Here is a 21,482-nt window from a genome sequence, read left to right on the forward strand (position 1 = left end):
TATATGTTAAATTTTTGCCCTAATTTATGTAACACTGATAAAAATTTTAAGAGTCAATCAAAATAAATTTTTTTAAGAATATAAATTATTATATTGTGAGCAGTAGTCTTAAATATATATAACCTAATATTTTTAATTGTTAATTGTTTCAATTTATATTTCAAATACATAACATACTAAAAAGAAAATCAAAACAAATAACTAAAAATGTGTTGAATGGGGTTCACTACACGCACATAACTCAAGCAATTATTCGTTTTAATTTATTTGTTTTTTCTGTTAATTTATTTTAAAAAATTATTTTGCAGATACTTAATTTCATTTCTTACTCTGCGTACTTAAGATTATAAAATTTAAAATTATCTTAATATATTATATATATTTTTAATTTAAAAACTTAAAAAATATTTTTAAAATTTTTTAAATTTCGGATCAAACAAAAATAAAATAAGTAACTAAAACGGAGAGAACAACTCTCAGATGATCTTTGTAATCTCCTTTAATCTTAAGGAAAAAATCTTTTTGACCAAAAAATTTTATCAGAAAATTTGACTAAAATGATAAAACAACACATTTTACTTTATGTTATTTTTGTTTAAAACATTTCAATCCTTTTAAATTTCTAATTAAAAATAATAATTTATTTTTTTAAAAAATAAATATTATTAACTTTTTAATTTCCGATCATTTAGCATTACCCTAATCTTAATTACTAACGTCATGTGCATGACAACTTCTTCTAAAAACAAAAACAAAATCTGTCTTCCTTTTTGTCTACCTTGTTTTGTATGGCTCTTATTTTCTTAATTTCATTTTTTTGCACTACATATTTAACAACATAAAATTTAAAATTACTCTTTCCGTCTAATATTATTTGTCATAATTTCTATTTTTAGAGTCAAAATTGTAAAAACTTGACTAACATTTTAAGATGTATTTTTTCATTATATTAATATGAAAAAATTGTAATTTATAGTATTTCATATAGATTTAGGATATATAATTCTTTTGTTTAAAATATCGAATAAATGTGGTCTAATTTACCTTTGAAAATTAGTCAAATTGACTTTCGATAAGCGCAACATGACAAATAATTCCGGACGGAGGAAGTATCTTATTATGTTGTATAAATTTTTAATTCAAGAACTGAACATACAAATATTTTTTCAATTAAAAATTAAACCAGAAAATTAAAGCGGAGAGAATAACTCTCATGTGATTTTTATAATCTTCTTAAAGTGATAGAAAATAAATTATAATCACATAAAAATATGAAAAAAAAAACATAAATTTTATTCATATATATTGCGGGTACAATTCTATTTCTCACTTGATTCTCCTCTCATAAGATGTATCCACAATTTGAAGATTGTTAGTGACGTATTTCTCGAACCAGCATGATTTAATTTGACCTCTATATAAGTATTCCATCAACTTACAGAATATTCGAGATCTTAATCTTTAAAAATTACCCAAAATTTTGAGCAATATTTTGAGATGATTTTTAAGAAAATTTAACAGTCATAAACTAAAATTTATGTTAGAATAGTCTTCAAAATTATAAATAAAACTAAATACATATTCTAAAATATCAATTCACACCGAACATTCTTATATTAAATAAACACGTCTTATAAAATCCACAAAATTTCAATATTACACATGTATAAGACAACTTTTTCGAAAAATAAAAACAAAAGCAAAGTCTATATGTCTTCCTTTTTGTCTACCTGGTCCTGTATTGCTCTTATTTTTTTAAAAAAATATAATAATAACGTATAGTACTGATAAGTAGACAAAGAGTATGTTCGTTTCATTGAGTCATATTTTAAATATTTCATAATTTTTATTGTATATATTAAATTAAAGTTACTATATTCGGATAAAATCGTAACATGCATGTACGTAATGTCTTATTGAAAAATTTGATGTATCACACGTCGAAGAGTTGTAATAAATTGTAGCATTTTATTTATTAATTTACATTCATATTCTATTTCTACGATTTTCATCACATATATACTTTAATATTATTTATATTATTTTAAAATATTAATACTAATTAACACAGATACATGTATAATAAACGCGTTCGAAAATTAATAAAATAAAAAAGGGAAAATAACTCTCACATAATCTTATACTTTGTCGGAGGCGTCTCAATCCTAAGCTCACCAAAACAAAGACTTTATGAACCTAATAAATAAGACAGAGAATTTATTCAAAGGTAATATATATACAAAAAATAACTAATTATATACTTATTGTTATCGTATTAATTGAAATTTTCTTATTGTAATTAAGTTTATGTTTACATTTTTACCTTTTATATGTGTCCGATTCACTCCAATTTGAGTCAATCATATTTTAAAAAATGATTTTGTAAGATTGTATTTAATTTTTTTTAGACGTCTTTCAGATATTTCAAGCTCAAACTAATTAAATTTTAAAAAATCTTATTTTAACTACTTTGAATGCTTTCTAAAGTGTGAAAATCATTATGAATTTATGATTTAGATGTATTTTTATAATTTAATATCATACGAAATATATAGAAGTAAAAGTGATGCTCTAATGAGCATGACCAATCATATGAAGTCTCAATTTCTTTTAAATATTCCTATTACTTCTAGAATATTTGATAGTTTTTGTATAACAATTGAGTCAATTGAAAGGAATTTCAAAACTATAATCAATAATGATTTATCTAAGATATAAATATTTGTAGTGTTATATAACGTAAAATTTTTTTATATGTATATTTGTGTCTTACAAGTTTGTTACGTAAAAATATTTTTAGGTTTTATTTGTCCTAATTTCTTACCATAAATAGGTTTTTCTTTTAGGAAAAGGTTTTGGATTGACTAATCCTTTTTCTGGTAGGAAAAGGTTTAGGACTCTATAAATAGAGGTATGTTCCTTCTAACTTAATCAGCATTCACAAAGTAGTCTTAAGGGCTTTGAGAGTTTTGGTTAGGAGGAGAATTTATGGGTCACAAGATTGATACGTTATTACTTGTGTGAACCTCCCATGTATTCCGAGTGAATTGGTTGAGGTTGTTTCCCTCTGTATTTTGTACTCTCATATTTATAGTGGATTGCCCATCTCCTTTGTGGACGTAGGCCGATTGACCGAACCACGTTAAATCTTTGTGTCTTTTGGTATGTTTCTCGTTTGTCTTCTTACTCGTGGTCTTTCAAGGTTTGCTTTGCTAGCTTCCGCGTTACACCTGCTTATTTTCGGTCCTAACAAATATTATGTTCAAAATTAAGAAATAATAATTAATTATCATGTATTTTAAAAAAATTCTGAGGATAAAAAAAGTTTTATAAATAAGCCTAAGATCTCATTTATAAAAATTTGCCTTAGACCTCCTAATCCATCTAACCATCTCTCACAATCTTTCTTACCGTCTTAATTACTAACATCATATAGCTTTTTCAAAATACAAATATCTAACAAGGAATTAGATCTTTGTTATTGGAATTACTGATAGTGAAATGAATGATAAATTCAGTGTGAGGTATATTTATGTGTCATCATCAAAAAGGGAAGAAATATTATATTTTATTCTAGGTGTCTTTATAATCCTCACAAATGAAGGGACCTGATCCCTGATTGAGTTCTCTTGCCCAGATCTATAATGGAGTACGGTTGTAGAGTTGTTGTGTCAGAGGTTGGTGAGGCGTTAGTGTACTACACCAATCAGAATGAACGAGGGTGTTGCCCAACGGATAATAATTCTTTATGGTTGATATTTTCAATGTAACAAACACCATAATAAATCATTCATTCAAATAAGGAAGTCAACCAGCAAGCTTTTCAAAAATTCATAGAGAAGTTTGTTAGGGTCCCTGCAAGATTGTGTATGTGAAAGGATGACAAGACGGATGTCAGAAAAGCTGTCACCTATGATGTGGTAGGTGCACATCCTTCCAGAGAGACACACTCTCACCCAATGTGCGATCCCAATGATATAATCTCTTAACACATAACACAAACTCAACATTTGACAAACAAAATTCTTAAGCTTACAAAGAGAAAGCCATCTTCCAAGAAGAACTAGGCTAAACTCAACAAAGGGACTTGATAGAGTGAAGGAGAGTTCACTGGCCATATGAATAATGCTTACTGTTTATGGCCATATGAATGAATGATTGTACACTCACGCGAGGAGTTATGCAAGATGTATGTCATCATCAAAAAGGTGGAAATTGGTAAGAGCTTAGTGCTTCTCAATGTTTTGATGATTTCCTTACAAATGCAGGGACCCGGTCCTCTACAGAGTATAATGAAGGAACTCGTTCAGGCTTCAAAGTGTTGGACAACCGTAAAAGCTGTCTGCTTTTCAGGAAATTTGGTGAAGCAGCAAAGTACTTCACCAATCAGGTTTGACTAGGTTGTTTGTTTGATGGGTAATAACTCTTCATGGTATAAATCGAATAAACAACAATTCATTTAGACATTCATTCAAAGAGAGAAATTTCAAGCTTCAAGAACATCAAGGAAACTGATAGAAATGCTTTCATTGCTTTTTGAACTTGCTGTATTTGTCTGCTAGTAATCGTTCTTATATTGTAGGATTCGTTTCAATTGTGAAAGAAACGGTGAATCATTGTAAGAGCTAGGTTAAGGATAACTTAAGTTTTTACTCTAAGTCTATATTATTCGGATAAGATTAGTATAGAGAGTAGTGTTGTATCTTCTCATGCTCAGCTAAGTGATAGGGAGTATTACTTAGTGGGAAGATTAGCAGGCTAATCTCTTGTTATAACCGGATTTTACTTTTGCTTGTTGAAGATTAGTGAAAGCGGTTTGAAAATCCTGTTGAAAAGGTCGTGATTTTCTTCCCTTGAGCAAGGAGGTTTCCACGTAAGGTTGCTAGTCAATCTTTACGTTTCTGCATTTGTTCTTTACTGTCTGACTTTACTGCACCAAGGACCTGGTCCCATCAATATAAATAGATACATACATTCCAGCAATATCCATCTAGATTTTATAGTTCATGACTTTTGATAACAAATTCTATATTGATATTATAATAAAAATTAAGTTTATTTTTATATAATTAGTTTTTTATTACATATATTCAATCTACTCAATTCAAGTAACTTGTAACTTTAAATATTTGGTTAGCTCTTTATTACGAATCAGTCGAATTTCGAATGTCTACCTAAAGACAAGATGCATAAAATTATCCATTTTAATTACAAGCGTTATACGAAATACAAAATATTATACATGATAGTGATAGATTCATGAACTATGACACTATGTAGGTATGTTGAAAAAATTATACATAGATATAAATTATCATCTTCAATGTATCTAATAAGTCTTGTACTATATAATATACTAATGTTGAATTGGACGTTTTTTCTTCTTCTTTTTTTTGCATATTTAAAAAGCAAACGATTTGATGTCCCCTTCTCCACCATTGTTTTTAAGGAATCATTTTTAATATACCAAAGTTACAAAGGCCCTATATATGGGGTATACATTCATGACCACACTATCTCAAACTTTAATGCCCTTCAAATTTGTGGTTCCTAAAAATTCATCTAAACACAACTCAATATTTCAAATTTCAGTACTTCCTCTCCTGTTTCTTTTTAATTGTCATTAATACTAAAAAAAAAATATTTATTTCAAAATAGTTATCAATTTGAACAATCAAAACATATTACTTATCTTTTTCCAATTTTGTCTCTAACATTAATTAATAAGGGATATATAGATCAAATAAGTCTGTTCACTTTTATTTGTCATGTTACATTTTTCAAAAGTCAATTTGGCTAATTTTCAAAGTTAAATTAGATTATATTAATTTGATATTTTAAACAAAAATTTAGATATTCAAAAACTATTCAAAGAGTACTATAAATTGCAATTTTTACATATCAAAATGATGAAAAAATACATCATAAAATGTTGATTAAAATTTTTATCGTTTGACTCTATAAAAGAAAACTATGACTAATGAAAACGGACATAAAGAGTATTATTTTTTCATAAGAATCTTGTCAATCTTCTCATGACAACTAAAAAAAGAAAATGATCAGAGGGAGTATTATTTTAAGGGTCTGAAATTGTAAAAATTTATATTATTTTTTATTTAAAAATACACGAATAATTTTTTTGATTTTTAATTAAAACATATTAAAATTAAAATGATAAAAATATTCAAAAAGATAAAATAACATAACAAAAATACTACTCTGACCAAATTTTCTAGAACTAAAAGGATATTTCCTTATTTTAATTTAGCTAAGTATACTTGATATTCTCACTTAGAGTAAAGTGCATATGTTATATTCCCAATGTCTGTTTAATGATGTGATCATTATTAAAACTAAGTGATTAATAAATTAAATACACGAGATATTTATATAAACTTCTTCTATTCAAATTATTACTATAGCATCTCATTAAATATTCCTCCCAAAAGAGAAATGAAAAATGGGATTGGAGAATCGCATCATTCATTACTATAATTCATTAGGTTTTTTTACTTGCGTTGAGGTATTCTAAGAAGTTAAGCACAATGATTAATTTGAATTCATTTCTTTCGATTAAATTTTGTTATATTGAGAATTCGAAAAAACGATTAGAAAGTTATAATGATAAAATTAAGTAAAAGATATTAGCACAGTGTACGTATTAGAGAAAGGGAGAGAGAGAGAGGGGGGGAGGGAGACGTGTGGAGCTGCAAGGAGGGCTCAAGCAGAAGAATCAAGTAGAGTCATGATAGAATACCAGCTGCTCTTTGTAGTTGAGTTTTCTCTAAGAATAAACCATTTTCAAGAACCCATAAAATGGAGTCACAGAGCAGTAAAAACAGAAGAGGAGGAGGAGGAAGAACATCCATGAACCAGAATAAGCAAAACAACAACAAAGATTCAGGCTTGAATACTTCTTCTGCTGCTAGTAACATGAAGAATAACGCTAGTAAGGCTGCCTTGGCTCAGTACAATGCTGATGCAAAGTTAATGGCTGAGTTTGAGCAGTCTAGTGTTTCTGGTAAGTCTTTTGATTATTCAAAATCTGTTCCTTTTCCACCACATGAAGCTAATGAAGAAGAAATCACTTCTTATCTTTCAAGAATTCAAAGGGGTGGGCTTGTTCAACCATTTGGGTGCATGGTTGCTATTGAGGAACCCACTTTCAAGATTATAGGTTATAGTGAGAATTGCTTTGATATGTTGGGTTTTAAGCCTACAAAGATGAAATTAGGTCTGATTGGTGTTGATGCTAGAAATCTTTTTACCCCTTCTTCAGGGGATTCATTGGCTAAAGTTATGGCTTCTAGGGAAATTTCTTTGTTGAACCCTATATGGGTTCATTCTAGGACTACCCATAAGCCCTTTTATGCTATACTTCACAGGATTGATGTGGGCATTGTGATTGATTTAGAACCTGCTAATTCTAGTGATCCTGCATTGCTGCTTGCTGGGGCAGTGCAGTCACAAAAACTGGCGGTACGGTCAATATCTAGGTTGCAGTCACTCCCTGGTGGAGATATAGGGGTTCTATGTGATACAGCTGTAGAAGATGTGCAGAAGCTGACTGGATATGATAGGGTAATGGTCTATAAGTTCCATGAGGATAATCATGGTGAAATTGTGTCTGAGATTAGGAGATCAGATTTGGAACCTTATTTGGGTTTGCATTATCCTGCAACAGATATCCCACAAGCTGCCCGCTTCTTGTTTAAACAGAACAGAGTTAGGATGATATGTGATTGTAATGCGCAGCCTGTTAAGGTTGTTCAGAGTGAAGAACTAAAGCAGCCTATCTGCTTGGTTAACTCGACTCTTAGATCACCTCATGAATGCCATAGCAAGTATATGGCCAACATGGGATCTATATCGTCGTTGGTTATGGCAGTTCTTATCAATAGCGGTGATTCAATGAAGCTTTGGGGTTTGATTGTCTGTCATCACACTTCTCCTCGGTATGTGCCTTTCCCACTTCGATATGCATGCGAATTCTTCACACAGGCATTTGGCTTGCAGCTTAATATGGAGCTTCAATTGGCATCACAGTTGGCAGAGAAGAAAACTCTCCAGATGCAGACCTTACTATGTGACATGCTTCTTCGAGATGTTCCATTTGGCGTTGTAACACAATCCCCTAGTATTATGGACCTTGTGAAGTGTGATGGAGCTGCACTTTATTGTGGTGGAAAATGTTGGTTGCTTGGGGTGACACCAACTGAAGCACAAGTTAAAGATATTGCACAGTGGTTACTAGTTGCTCATAAGGACTCTACAGGTTTAAGTACCGACTGTCTTGCAGATGCTGGTTATCCTGGTGCAGCTTTACTGGGAGATGCTGTTTGTGGCATGGCTACTGCGAGAATTACTTCCAAGGATTTTCTATTCTGGTTCAGGTCTCACACAGCTAAGGAAGTCAAGTGGGGAGGTGCTAAGCATCATCCAGATGATAAAGATGATGGAGGAAAAATGCACCCACGATCTTCATTTAATGCCTTTCTTGAAGTGGTTAAAAGCAGAAGTTTGCCATGGGAGATTCCGGAGATTAATGCCATTCATTCTCTACAAATCATAATGAGAGAATCAATCCAAGAGAATGAAAACAGCTCTCTAAAAACTTTGACTACTTCTCAACAGAATGATGCTGATGGGCCAAGCATGGATGAGCTTAGTTCTGTGGCAATGGAAATGGTTAGATTGATTGAGACAGCCACTGCTCCAATTTTCGGAGTTGATCCATCTGGCTTAATAAATGGATGGAATGAGAAGATTGCTGACTTAACAGGGTTGCATGCTAGTGAAGCAGTTGGAATGTCTCTCATTAATGATATTACTCATGAAGATTCACGTGGAACTGTTGAAAAAGTTCTACATAGAGCTCTGTTAGGTACTTCTTATGTTGACTTAATAGCAATCATTAAAATTTGGATACGTCCTTAATACTACATGGCTATAATTCTATCTATCTGTTCATTGTGTTATTTTATCTTCATTCTTTATGCATTGCAGTCATACATGATAGTCTATCTTCTTAGATTTGAAATTCAGGCGTACTGGTAAGAGAATTGGCTACCTACACTTATTCAATTGGCCTTTCGTCTTGTTTGTTGTAATATATATGTAGTTACCTGCATTACTTGGGGCGATATTATGCTTTCAGCATTGACTAGTCGGTCATCTCCACTGCATAGTAGACTTAGGTTGCTCTTTCAGTGCACTCTTTTAGTTAAAATAGATATTTTTCTTCGTCTGGGTAAGTCAAAATTGACTGGCAGCCTGAGCACAGAAGTTTCCACTAACATTCCCCAGCTTGTTCTCACTCCCCACCCTCTCTCTATCTTTGTCACTTGTGATTCAGGTGAGGAGGAAAAAAATGTGGAAATAAAATTGCGAAGGTTTGGGAAAGATCCACCAGGATCAGTTATATACCTTGTGACCAATGCCTGCACAAGCCGGGACCACAAAAATGGTGTTGTTGGTGTGTCTTTTGTGGCTCAAGATGTCACTCCTGAGAAATTTATCATGGATAAATTCATACAGTTGCGAGGAGATTATGAGGCTATTGTACAAAGTCTTAGTCCATTGATTCCACCAATATTTGCTTCTGATGAAAATGCTTGTTGTTCGGAGTGGAATGCAGCAATGGAAAGATTGACTGGTTGGACAAAATATGAGGTCATGGGGAGGACTCTTCCCGGTGAAGTTTTTGGTGGTCTTTGTCGTCTTACGGGACAAGATGCCCTTACAAAATTTATGATTCTTTTCTACCAAGCAATTAGTGGTCATGACACCAAAAAGCTTCCCTTTGGCTTTTTTAATAGGACAGGAGAGTTTTTGGAAGTGTTCCTAACAGCAAACAAGAGAACTGATGAACATGGGAATGTATGTGGGTGTTTCTGCTTCCTGCAGCCTATGACGGTTGACCCAGAAGCATCAGATGAGAGACAAGACTCTAAAGATTCCCTTTCGAAATATAAAGAATATGCTTATGTACTACAGCAGATGAAAAATCCACTGAATGGAATCCAGTTTACCCATAAACTTCTTGAAGCAACCGGTGTTTCAGATAATCAGAAACAGCTTCTGGAGACAAGTGAAGCCTGTGAGAAACAGATACTGTCTGTTATTGACAATATGGATTTTGGAGGTATAGAGGACGGGTAATGCTTCTTCTATATGGACTTGATTAATATGACTCTTTATCTTTCTTATGTTTTTTCAATTTTCCACCTCAACTAGTCGTCACTTAATGATGGAGAAAATATCATATATGATCTCAGAGAACCAGTTCTATTATCTGTTCTTCTAAGACCTAAATGGGTTGTTCATCCAGTGGTTACAAAGAAGCAGTTACCACTACCACTGTTCTTTCCTTTACTGCAACTCTTCCCTTATTGCGGCTTACATTAATTTGTGTAGATTGGACACTGCATCCCGATCTCGAGTAGCTGTTACTCATTAATTTTTAATTTCAGTATAAACGGCTTTCCAAAGGTGTTGAATCAGTTTACAGGAGCACCAAAGAAAAAGAGAGAGAAGTACCCAAAATACTGCAAACACATTAAAGCTTAAAGTCTTCTTCTAAAATCTACTGTAAACGACTCTTTGTATTTGCTAGTGCAACAATAAGCCACCATAATATATGTATGTTGATACTTGCTTCTTTGTTTCTCTTTCTATTGTTTCTCTATGGCTGAAAGGTCTGCTAAATGCACATTACTTTCTCCTGTTTCTAGCAGCAAAGTGCAGCTAAACATGGAGGAATTCGTGCTAGGAAATGTTGTGGATGCTATTGTGAGTCAAGTAATGATTTTCTTGAAAGAAAAGAACATACAGCTGCTGCATGATATCCCTGACCAGATCAAAACTCTTCCTCTATATGGTGATCAAATTAAGCTTCAGCGTGTTCTGTCATATTTCTTGCTTAGTGTAGTGCACCATGCACCTTCTCCGGATGGTTGGGTGGAAATCAAGGTGTTACCTGGTTTGAAACTTATACAAGATGGAAATGAATTAATCCACCTCCAGTTGAGGTAACTTCACTGCTATTTATTTGTTGATGGTTTGTTACATAAGGGCATGAGCTTACCCTTTTTATCTGGTGTCTGTTTTCATGCAACCGTGCAATGTATAACGCCTAATCAGTTGAAGTGCTTCGCGGAGTTTAATCTAATCACTGGGGATATTATGGTGCTTCATTCACTTAGCTGAATTTGTTTTTTTATCAAGCTCTTTGAATCTTCAAGTGAGGAGTAGAAAATCAGGAAGAACATTGTCAATTGTCTTACATTTTAACTGTAAACATCTTTGTCATAATCAGCGAAACCACCTTGCATAGCCTTTCAGTAATTATACGTATGTATGGAAGTTACATCTGTTGATAAATGTTTATGTGAAATTAAACACATTTTATTTTCTAGAATGACTCACCCTGGCCAAGGACTACCTGCTGCTCTAATTGATGACATGTCTGGAGAAAGAAATAGATGGACAACACAAGAAGGAATCGCGTTAAATGTTTCCCAGAAACTTCTCAATGTAATGAATGGACATGTCCGTTATGTCAGAGAGGAAGACAAATGTTATTTCCTAATCGATGTGGAACTCCAAACATCGAAGCCTACACAACATGGTCCGAAATTGGAAGTTACTCAAGAAATAGAAATCTAAACAAACATGGTCCAAATTTGGATGCAGGCAGAGTGTCCTATCTCAAAGTACATTTAACTCTTCTTTGCACTTCAGGTAAATCTCTTTTTTTTTGTAATAAGAATATATGTGGTATTTCTAGAGCCTGTGGAGCCTTGGAGTTAATTCTGGATCCCCTACCTTGTACATAATTATGATTATTATCAGCGGTATAGGATATATTTTCATGTGGATGTTGTATATTGTTTGTATCAAGAACACTGTAAGACTATCTTCTCAAATAAAATGATCTAACATGTTATGCTGGGTAGAAGAGTTCCATTCATTTGAATGAATCGACCAAATATTCCCCAAATCATTTTTAAGACCTAAGATTAAATATCAAATAATATGGGTAAAGTATATTGACCATTATTTCTTAAAATGCGTGTTAAGTCTAAAATAGACAAGTAAAAGCGAAGAAGGAGAGTATCACCGGAAACTTCAGTAAGTATGTACTTTTGTATATATCAGGCAAGGTATGTACAGGGATTGTAATGTCTACATGTGCTTCTTTACTACTGCACTAGACATCCAACGCGTCAGTTGTGTATTGGAAATTTAATGTACTATACCTCATCAAAAGCGCAGTTGTTATGTGTGCATGCATCTCGATTAATTCATTGAATAACATGCTATAATGATTTTTACTCACTATCCAAACGACCAATTAGAGATTCGTAAAATGTGAATGCAAAGAGCATAACATTATTTCATATGCTTTTTTAGGTTTTCCATTAAAGCTTCTAAAATAATCTGCAAGATAGCATGCACGTAAACCTTACCCTAATCTAGGGAAGTAGCAAAAGCTCAAGTAACAGACTAAAGGACATCTAAGCTTCTAAAATTATTTGCAAAGTAGCATGCACGTAAACTTTACGCTAACCTAGGGAGCTAGTTAAATTGTTTCCATTTGAGAGATACTCAGCTCGAGTAACAGACTAAAAGGACATTGCAAGTTAATAGAGGAAACATTATTCAAAAACTTCACATAATTACTTGCAAAGGTTTGTTATAATTTTTCTTAATAAAAAGGACAACAAAACAAAGGCAAACTTAGAAGAGAGAAATTAAATTGAAAAGTTGAATGAGATGAAAAGTAAAAATGAAACAAACAATTTTACGCAATTTTCTAGCAAGTTTCACATAAATACCAAAATGCTTGTTTGATACAAAACAACAGCCCAGCTTTCCTTCCCACTTTACAAATTTCAAGCATCCCCTCTTCACTCTAACCACCAAAACAATGTTACAAAACTACAACCTTGCATGCCATGTTGAGATAGCATTTGCCATTTCAACTTGCCATAGGATTACAACATGAACTAGACAGATGCTTGATGTACTTAAGTCTAACAGAACCCTCCTCTTAGATTTTGAACCAAAAACACCTACTCATTATAATACAAAAGATCTTCATACTTCTATTCTGTGCCTCAAATCATGCTACTCTGCACATGTATCTCACACTTGTACTAGCCAGCTGCACTCTTAAAGCCGGGAGCCAAAAAAAAAACATTTCAATGCTACTGCTAGCGATTCTCCAATTCGCCAACTGGATCCTCAGGTTGGCTGCAGCCTGATGAAAGATGTTCCTGAACAATCTGCAGGCAAGTTTTCATCTTAAGATACGATTATGTTGTCATGAAAAAGATGCAGTTTCAATATTATCATCTCAACAAGAAAATCCAATCATATAGCCTGAAAACTATGGAAGAAAAATCAAAGCTAGCTGAATCGCAATGCATGACATAACAGTAGTTACATTTTGCATGCTTAATTCTTAACAAGATGGTCTATATTACCTGATCCCCCAATTCTGAACTTTCTGAGTGGAAAAGGATTGGCCTACATCGCTTATCTTCATTCATCAAACTTGAATTCTGGAAGTGGGCTACAAGGGCTGTCTTTCCCTGAATACGAGCATAAGCCAAAGCAGCAACTTTTTCACTATTGAATTTCTCCCACTTCTTTCCATTAAATGCCTGCACAAAGTGAATACTCAGCACCAAGCTTTTGCTTCAAAAGTTCAAGAGTGCAAAAACAATAGAAGGAAGAGACAATTAAGAAGGCATAGCAACCTTTATATATAACCAGGAAGGCAGGAACTATAAAACAAGGAGAGACATAGCTTCAAAGCTCATAGCCCAATCACTTTAGAAAAAGAAAGTAATATCATACATTTGACAGAATAGACAAAAACAAACCTCATAAAATGGGATAATGAGTGATGGAGACAACATGTTGATAAAGGCATATCCCACATTGCATTTGTTCTGCTCGCAAACAAGGATTTCCATCAGACTTTGAGAAACAAAAAGGAAACAACATAATCCTAACTACTATAGGATTACCTTGAAATCGATGGGCAGATACAGAAAATCAAAAGTGCCTTTATGTTGTTCGTCAATAGCAGCTAAAAGCATCTTGGAGGTGTACCTGGAGGAAGACAAGGTCAACTGTCACTCATACTAAAATAGGACATACTTAACAACAAGGTACAAACATTGAGAAGTTGCTATTACTTGTTAGGAATATTTTTAATCATCAAAGTTGTCCGAGTATCTTCACCACATCTAATCTTATCCAAATCAAGTAGAAACAGCTTCTTGTTATCCATCTGGTTCCCATTATTATTTTCAACACGTCGAGTGCGACTGCGTTCAGTCAGCCCCTCAAAGCTAGTAGCTGCATGTCCTGGGAAATGACCATTACCTAGGAACAATGGACTAAGTTTTGGGGAAGAGATCATGCCAAATCTAGAAGAAGCATTGTCTGACATATTCCTTGGAACAGCAACACCAGCATTCAAAGTAGTCCGAGAACCATAGTTAACCATCAAACTTTCGTCACGAGTACCTATACCCATGCCCCTAAAACCTGGGCTCAAGATTGACGAGTCTGGGTAAAAACCAAAGTGCCTATCAAGGGGAAGACCAGATGGAGCAGATCCAATATGATGAAGGCGGTGCTGAGATGAATTGAGGAAAGATTTTTGATGATTTGACAAGGAAAACCTGTCGCCCTGACCACCAAATGAAAAAGCATTCCCCAAAGACTCAGTTTTCCAGGCTGAAGAATTACTCTGTTGAGACTGCAACTTTGGACTGCCCCAGAGAAACTGTGGTCCTGATAGTGTTTCAACAGCAGAACCATTTGTACTTGAAGCACCAAAAGAGGACATTGTTCCACCAAACTGGCTTATTTTAGGCTCGGCGAAAGAATTAGACTGAGGGAAGGGAACACCATGGTTTGAACCAATAGGGAAATCTGCACGGCCACTTATTGTGCGAGCATTACCAATAGGTGCTACCCTCAAGGTATTTGATGCACGAGGATGCAAAATTGAAGCTAACCCATGTAAATTATTGGCAATGGTGGGACTCAGGGATCTAAAGCCTGGTGAAGTGCCAGGACTTTGCATGGAGCCGTGCTCTATAGGGCTGCCAAATTGTGGCCAATTACCTGCCAGAAATATAAGCAATATCCATACTATCAGATGGTGTAGCTGCAACCGGAGAAGTTTCAATTAATTAAGTACCCCCCCCCTAACCGAAATAAAGACCGTCAATTGTCTCAACAATATACAGAAGTCGAAACCCTCAGTAAATTTACCTGGGGAGGAATTACCAATTGAGGAAACCAATGGATGCCGAAAAGTCCAAGAATCATCTTGTTCAGAATCTTGAGATGATTGCAATACAAGACTACAAGTGCAACACAAAAAAAAAAGAAAAAAAAAAGAATGCCAAGATCAAAAATCAAGAAACTGAACCCAAATATGTATCAGTGCAAAAACAGAAACATATTAAATAATGCAACCTTGAATTTGTGTCTAAGGTAAACTAACTTGAAGGAACATCCAACAAAAAGAGACTCAATATGAACATCATCAAGATCTAGAATTAGTTGATATCAAAATGATATAGTATGACGGCATGTTCATAAAAGCTCATTCTTAAGGCTATATAAAGAGCAGAAGGCGTCCAGGAAGAAGGAGAAGAACCTGATGAGTAGCCCACTTGAAGAAGCTAAAGAATCTCAGTAATACAAATAAACATGGTTTAAACCGAAGAAAAAAAGGAGTGCAACGGGACAACATCGTGTCATTTTAAGTCGTTCATGTGATTACACGTACTTTCAGATGTATGAACTACTTTTACTTTCTCATTTCTCTCTACAGTAGAGAACATATATACACACACACCAAGTAACAACTTGTCACAAGAAAGCAGTGGATGGATGCAAAAGTACTAATTCCTCCATTGCCTAATCCTTCAAGGCACTCTTTGGCACTTTTGAGATGATCTCCTGTAAATCTTAAAATTCACATACCACTCACTCATTCCCGACAACATTGTTTATTAAAATTGTGCCACTAGAATATCCACAGACCTACACCCATAGAGGAGTTATTTGACAAAGCGTTTCTTACATGAGTATCCAGACCTCAAGCAACTGGAAAAAGATTAATCAGAATCCCAGATTTCTATATTAATCAATTGTCTGAGTTTTTTTTTTTCCAATTATGGCCTTTCAAACAAAAGGTAAGCCTCACAAGTCATTCCTGCTCAATCAAAATAGTGAGACGCCTGGAAAAGGTGTATACACAGCAGAATATTTGTATAGTGTTTGCCACTCAGATGAAGGTAATGCAGACGACTAACTCCTTCACAAACCAACGCCCTAAGGGCATGCTTCTTAAGTGATACAGTATCTCCATTGCTCTCCTCATCAATTGAGGGCTTAAGTAATTTCCTTTTTCCTTGCATGAGAGTGTGGGAAGATTGGGAGAGCTTGCTGGTCGATCACAATTCTGTAATCTAATTCAGCAAAACCGAAAGAAAATGGAAGGAAGGAAAAATAAAATATTGCCACACTTCCAACAGTGGCACCTAAGGGGGAGGTCTAAATTAAATGTAATTGTTCTAGTTACTGTAACAGCAAAATGGTGGCGAAGCGCATGATTCAGAAACAAAGGACTAGCATAAGCTTCGAAACCGCTAGTTCTTCTTTTTTTATCAAGAAAAAGTTAAAGTGGATTACTCACTTTCGTCGAGCTCCTCCAGGGCGGCTTGGTTCAAGCTTTATGCGCTTGCCAGCTATGTCTCTCTTATGTAAGGACCTAAGGGCAGCTTCTGCAGCTCTGACATCGTAATATTCGATAAACTTATGGTGCTTCTTGTATGGTGTTTCCCTTATCTGCGAGAAAGTGGGATGTCATATGTAATTGACATAAACTAGCTCCTTGAGGGAGAGAAAATGAATAGATGGAGTAAAATGGGAAACAAATGATTTGACCAATCGAGTCTCTGACCTCTTTGATCTCACCATAAGGCCCAAATACTTTGCGGAGGTCATCATTTGATATAGATGGATCTAGATTAAAAACCACAAGAGTTCCTTGATTTACATCTTTGTCAGAGGGGTTATCCTGATATAATACATTGAGGGGCAGAGAGAAGAATAACAGGACAAGGAGAGGAGGTTAGTCAGGAAACAAAACAAATAAATATCATACAATGTAATAATTTTCAATTTTTATTTTTAAATTTTCAAAAAATTAGCATACAATGTAAAAGTGTAAAACCATTCAAAGTAGCAGATGAAGAAGTACCTTAGGGATTGAGAAATGTATGTCTAGTTTTCTCCTTCGCAGTGGCTTATTTTGCAATGCTCGCATTGCAGTTCGAGCAGCACGAATATCGAAGTATGATATCATGACAAAGCCCCTATGCTTACAGGCAGTATAGAGAGTTCGGATATCACCATATTGCTAATTATAAGAGAAAAGAAAAAGAGCGGAATGTTAAAAACTGAACATGATTATGAGGAGGAAAAAACACCTTATGAATCAGCAACTTTACAATACATTCTTGTCTGTCAAGCAACCATTACACTCAAATGCGATACTGCAAACACCTAGGCCAGTGCTTTGACATTTTCCATGCTCAGCTTAATTTGCAGCTCATACAACGATAGAATAATAAGATTAACAGGTTTCCGTAACAAATGAAGCATCTCATGAACACAGATACCCATTGAATTTACTCGACTAAGGTATTACTATCAGTACAAGACAAACTCACAATAATCAGAACATCATTGTTTTGTACCAAAAGGAAAAAGTAGAACCTTAGTCAGTTCTACTGATCAAGATTAAAGAAATACAAAAGCTTTGGGATCGGGATGAAGCCTCCAGAAATTGCAAAAGACAAACCCATTAAGCTCCTTCTTTTCAACTACTACTACCCTCGCGTATTGTTTACAGAAAAGAAATCTTTCTCCATAAATATTCATCCAGCATTTCAGAAAAGAAGACCGGGAAGCAATATGGTTCTAGACCAATTATTAAACTGACAAGCAGAACCCATCCCTAACTAGACAAAGCATCAAATTATATTATATTATATTACCATCAGCATCAAATTATATTATATTATATTACCATCATATCATATACTATACTAAACGTGGTAAGGTTCTAAGGCTAAAATTGAATTATCATTCATCCATACAGTCTAACACCTTGATTGTTTAGTTAACATGAGGCCATGCAAAATTCATGCAAATTATATTAATAAATTCAATATCATTTCCATATTGTGTGATTCTAGTTCTACATTCACCCTTTAAAGAAGATAAAACAAACCCAAATTCACCTATTGGAACTAATTCAAATTGACTTAGAAAACATAATTGAAAAGCTCTTCTTGTTTTGGTAACCACAAATATTTCCTCAAGTGATATAGCTTTCAATTAAAGATCTTTCTGGTTAACTATTTTGTAGTACAAACTTTAGGTAAAGATTGAAGATCAACATGCAACACACGTTCATGAAAACTATTTATACATATGCAGGAAACACATCAGGAATGAGCACTAAAACCGGAAAAGAGGGTCACGTGAAATTACAAAGATCATAGTTATCCGGTGTAAAGCAACTAACCTCAAAGAGAGTTCTTAGCTCAGAATCCTCAACATTGCTATTTATGTTGCGAACAAATAATGTTCTTGAAGGGTGCTCTCCAAGTGGATGTTCTCCAGTAACCGCACCCCCACCATTTGAAAGTCCATAAATAGCAGCTCCATTGCTATCTGGATCAGCCAGACTTACTCTCGATATACCCAGGTTTAAGTATTCCTGACCATCAAACTCCAACTCTAAGCCTCCTCCACTTTCAAAAAAATCATACTCTTCCAAGTCATCTGTGTGATTGGGAAGCTGACTAGGGTCAAACCCATCCATGATCCCAGCTAAAAGTTCATCCTCATCATCTGGAAGCAAGCTTCCAATTGCACGATTTTCACCATCATCCAACAGCACATCAACCTCTACATCCGGGTGAATTGTCTTCAAGCTTGGTGATGCATCATCAACGGATTGATGACCATGGTCGCCGTCACTTACTTTCACTACATCCAAGAATTTCAAAGACATTAAGAAGATGTGGGATTTTCCAAAAGAAAATGGGCATATGCAGTACGAGTAGAAGACTCATCAACGTATTCATACGCTTCTCATGTTGAAGAACAGGCACTGAGCTTGTGAAAAGAGAGGCATCATTAGTGATAAGGACGGAATTAGATCCTGGACGAATCTCCCATGGTGTTCTTCCCTTTTCTTTAGATACATTTATCATTGGCATCTTCAGAAGATCTGTAATGCAGCATAATTAGGGCCGGTTAATAAATACAGTATCATTTCTGGAGAATCTCCAGGGACCATTGCACAGTTGAAAACACTTGTCCACGCAATGCTGCCTTTTACATTTAAAATAAAATCTAGAAAAAGCCATCTTAACAAATTGGTAAGCGATCCAGCTAAGATTAAGTGCACACAAGCCACCTAAAACATACTAGCGTATATTCTCAAGTGATATTGTCAACATTATGTGATTGCAAGGAACATCTGGGGTTGAGTCTCTACTGTCACCTTCACATTTGCTATGTGATTTAATCTGCATTATTCATTTTCTTTCTGAATAATTGGAAGGTTTCATAGTTTGGATTCATATACATTAGCTAAAGAAACCAGAGACCATTTAATAAAAAAAATAACAACCAAACAGGTGTGATATACATGCTGGGAATGCTAGTTGATACAACATTAAGAGCTCTTTACCAGCTCTAATAGAGAGCAAAGATAACTGCATAATAAAAATTCTAAACCTCTCTTGCTCCTGTTTCAGCTTTCAACTTCTTAAATTTTGGGTAAAGCTGTACACTTGCAAACAGATGATAGTCATCTTTGGGTCCACAGCTACACCAATCAATCGATTATTTCAACTTGGTGCAAGATGCTTCTCCTCAAAATTCTAGACCCACTAGATGCCCCCAAAGACAACAACAACAACTTACCTAGTGTAATCCCACAAGTGGGATCTAGGAGCATAGAGTGTACGCAAACCCTAACCCTACCTCGTAGAGAGTCCCCAGAGACACCAACTTTAATTAAAGAACTAGTCTTTCTTTTTTTTTCAAAAGCAACTTTCAATTCCTAATGGAGACCTGACTCCTTGTTTGTACCTTGGTAATAACTAAATGAGGCCAAGATATCGATCAGGCTACTCGGCAAACATCTATTCTTCCCAATCTGCACTAAACAACTTCACAGATAACTGAACATAAAAGTTGAGCAATAAACAATGAGACAGAAGAACTTAGACCAACATCAGTTGATGGACAAATTCATTCATCTCATAACAAAACAAGAACAACCACTCGCCAAAGCTCTAATTCTAGACATTAAAAGTACAACAACAACAACAACCACAAATGGGGTCTGAGCCGGACCTTAACCCTACCAATACCAAGACTGACGGAAGAAATCATTACTCAACAGGCACATAAAACAACAAATTCCAATTCTAGAGGTATGAGATTAAAGATCGTTTCTTCACTCCATTACAAACCACCTAAATGAAGTTACAAGTTTCCAACTTCCTCAAAAACCAATACCAGCACACGAGAATTAAACCTCAACAAACAAACAAAAAAGTGTTCCCTCAGAAAGAAAAAAAGCTCATTACTCAACAGGCACCTAACAACAAATTCCAATTCTAGAGACATCAGTTAAAGATTCTTTCTTTACTCCATTACAAAACCACTTAACTGAAATCAAAGTTCCCAACTTTCTCAAACCCCAATACCAGCACACAACAAATAAACATCATCAAACAAAAAAAAAAGCTTACACAGAAAAAAAAAACATGCAAGAAACACTCAGCAAAGTTAAAACCTAAATAACTAGACTAAAACCGAACAACCCAAACACACCCTCAAAAAAAAGCAACTTCCAAACTTCAATTTCAACACAACCCCACAAAAAAAGATTCAGAATTTAGGCCAAACAAAGCCAAAAAGAAGTAAAACAACAGAAAAAAAACTCAACAACAGTAGCAGAAGGTAGCAAAATCAAACCACTCTAAAGAAAAGAAAAGAGTAAAAAAAAATGGCTAAAAATTACCAGAACATAAACTCCATAAAAAGTGGACCACGATCAAGCAGAATGAATAAAAGAAAAAAAAAATACAGATGAATACACACCCCTGAGAGACGTGCAGAAAGAGAAATGCCTTTCTTTTTTTTCAATTTTCACCCTTTGAAAGTGCATACAATACTATGGTACATGACATATATATATACATATAAATATAAGTATAATAATAAAATAAATAAACAAATACTATATAATATAATTATTTTTTAAAAAAAAATAATTAGAATGATATGATTGGAGGAAAAGAAAGTGAATTAAGACAGAGAATGATTGATGAAAAATGGATTGGGGGGTA

The 21,482-nt window shown here is 34.3% G+C and overlaps 2 protein-coding genes across 6 annotated transcripts; one reads left to right on the forward strand and one right to left on the reverse strand.

Moving 5' to 3' along the window:
• Positions 1-6,522: 6,522 nt before the first annotated feature.
• Positions 6,523-11,956, forward strand: LOC107011397 (phytochrome E). 3 transcript variants are annotated; one of them, XM_027914623.1, is made up of 4 exons: positions 6,523-8,884; positions 9,356-10,157; positions 10,734-11,030; positions 11,143-11,346. In XM_027914623.1, the coding sequence occupies exons 1-4, from the start codon at positions 6,817-6,819 to the stop codon at positions 11,144-11,146; spliced, it is 3,171 nt and encodes a 1,056-aa protein (XP_027770424.1). In that variant the 5' UTR covers positions 6,523-6,816; the 3' UTR covers positions 11,147-11,346. The 3 variants fall into 3 exon arrangements, with proteins under 3 accessions (XP_027770424.1, XP_015066377.1, XP_015066378.1); XM_015210891.2 differs by lacking the exon at positions 11,143-11,346 and adding an exon at positions 11,418-11,956 and having other exon boundaries at positions 6,538-8,884; XM_015210892.1 differs by lacking the exon at positions 11,143-11,346 and adding an exon at positions 11,418-11,956 and having other exon boundaries at positions 6,548-8,884; positions 10,737-11,030.
• Positions 11,957-12,803: 847 nt separating this feature from the next.
• On the reverse strand, positions 12,804-21,316 carry LOC107011391 (protein MEI2-like 5). 3 transcript variants are annotated; one of them, XM_015210877.2, is made up of 12 exons: positions 21,235-21,316; positions 19,202-19,345; positions 18,635-19,101; positions 17,303-17,461; positions 17,003-17,119; positions 16,736-16,887; positions 15,301-15,392; positions 14,211-15,150; positions 14,040-14,124; positions 13,893-13,961; positions 13,491-13,670; positions 12,804-13,289 (listed from the first exon to the last, which is right to left on the reverse strand). In XM_015210877.2, exons 1-12 carry the CDS (start codon positions 21,299-21,301, stop codon positions 13,218-13,220), a joined length of 2,544 nt encoding a protein of 847 aa, XP_015066363.1. In that variant the 5' UTR covers positions 21,302-21,316; the 3' UTR covers positions 12,804-13,217. The 3 variants fall into 3 exon arrangements, with proteins under 3 accessions (XP_015066363.1, XP_015066364.1, XP_015066365.1); XM_015210878.2 differs by having other exon boundaries at positions 21,155-21,292; XM_015210879.2 differs by lacking the exon at positions 21,235-21,316 and adding an exon at positions 20,215-21,108.
• Between the last annotated feature and the right edge of the window lie 166 nt (positions 21,317-21,482).

The sequence above is a fragment of the Solanum pennellii genome, chromosome 2 (genome assembly GCF_001406875.1).
Source record: "Solanum pennellii chromosome 2, SPENNV200".
Taxonomy (NCBI): domain Eukaryota; kingdom Viridiplantae; phylum Streptophyta; class Magnoliopsida; order Solanales; family Solanaceae; genus Solanum; species Solanum pennellii.

Excerpts from the sequence above, each read along its gene's own strand:
- LOC107011397 (XM_015210891.2), top strand. The coding sequence starts at position 6,817 with ATGGAGTCACAGAGCAGTAAAAACAGAAGAGGAGGAGGAGGAAGAACA. Across the intron at positions 8,885-9,355 it reads TCTACATAGAGCTCTGTTAG|GTGAGGAGGAAAAAAATGTG; the intron begins GTACTTCTTATG and ends CTTGTGATTCAG. Across the intron at positions 10,158-10,733 it reads TTTGGAGGTATAGAGGACGG|CAGCAAAGTGCAGCTAAACA; the intron begins GTAATGCTTCTT and ends TCCTGTTTCTAG.
- LOC107011391 (XM_015210877.2), bottom strand. The coding sequence starts at position 21,301 with ATGCACTTTCAAAGGGTGAAAATTGAAAAAAAAGAAAGGCATTTCTCT. Across the intron at positions 17,120-17,302 it reads TACATTTCTCAATCCCTAAG|GATAACCCCTCTGACAAAGA; the intron begins GTACTTCTTCAT and ends GTATTATATCAG. Across the intron at positions 16,888-17,002 it reads CTTATGGTGAGATCAAAGAG|ATAAGGGAAACACCATACAA; the intron begins GTCAGAGACTCG and ends ACTTTCTCGCAG.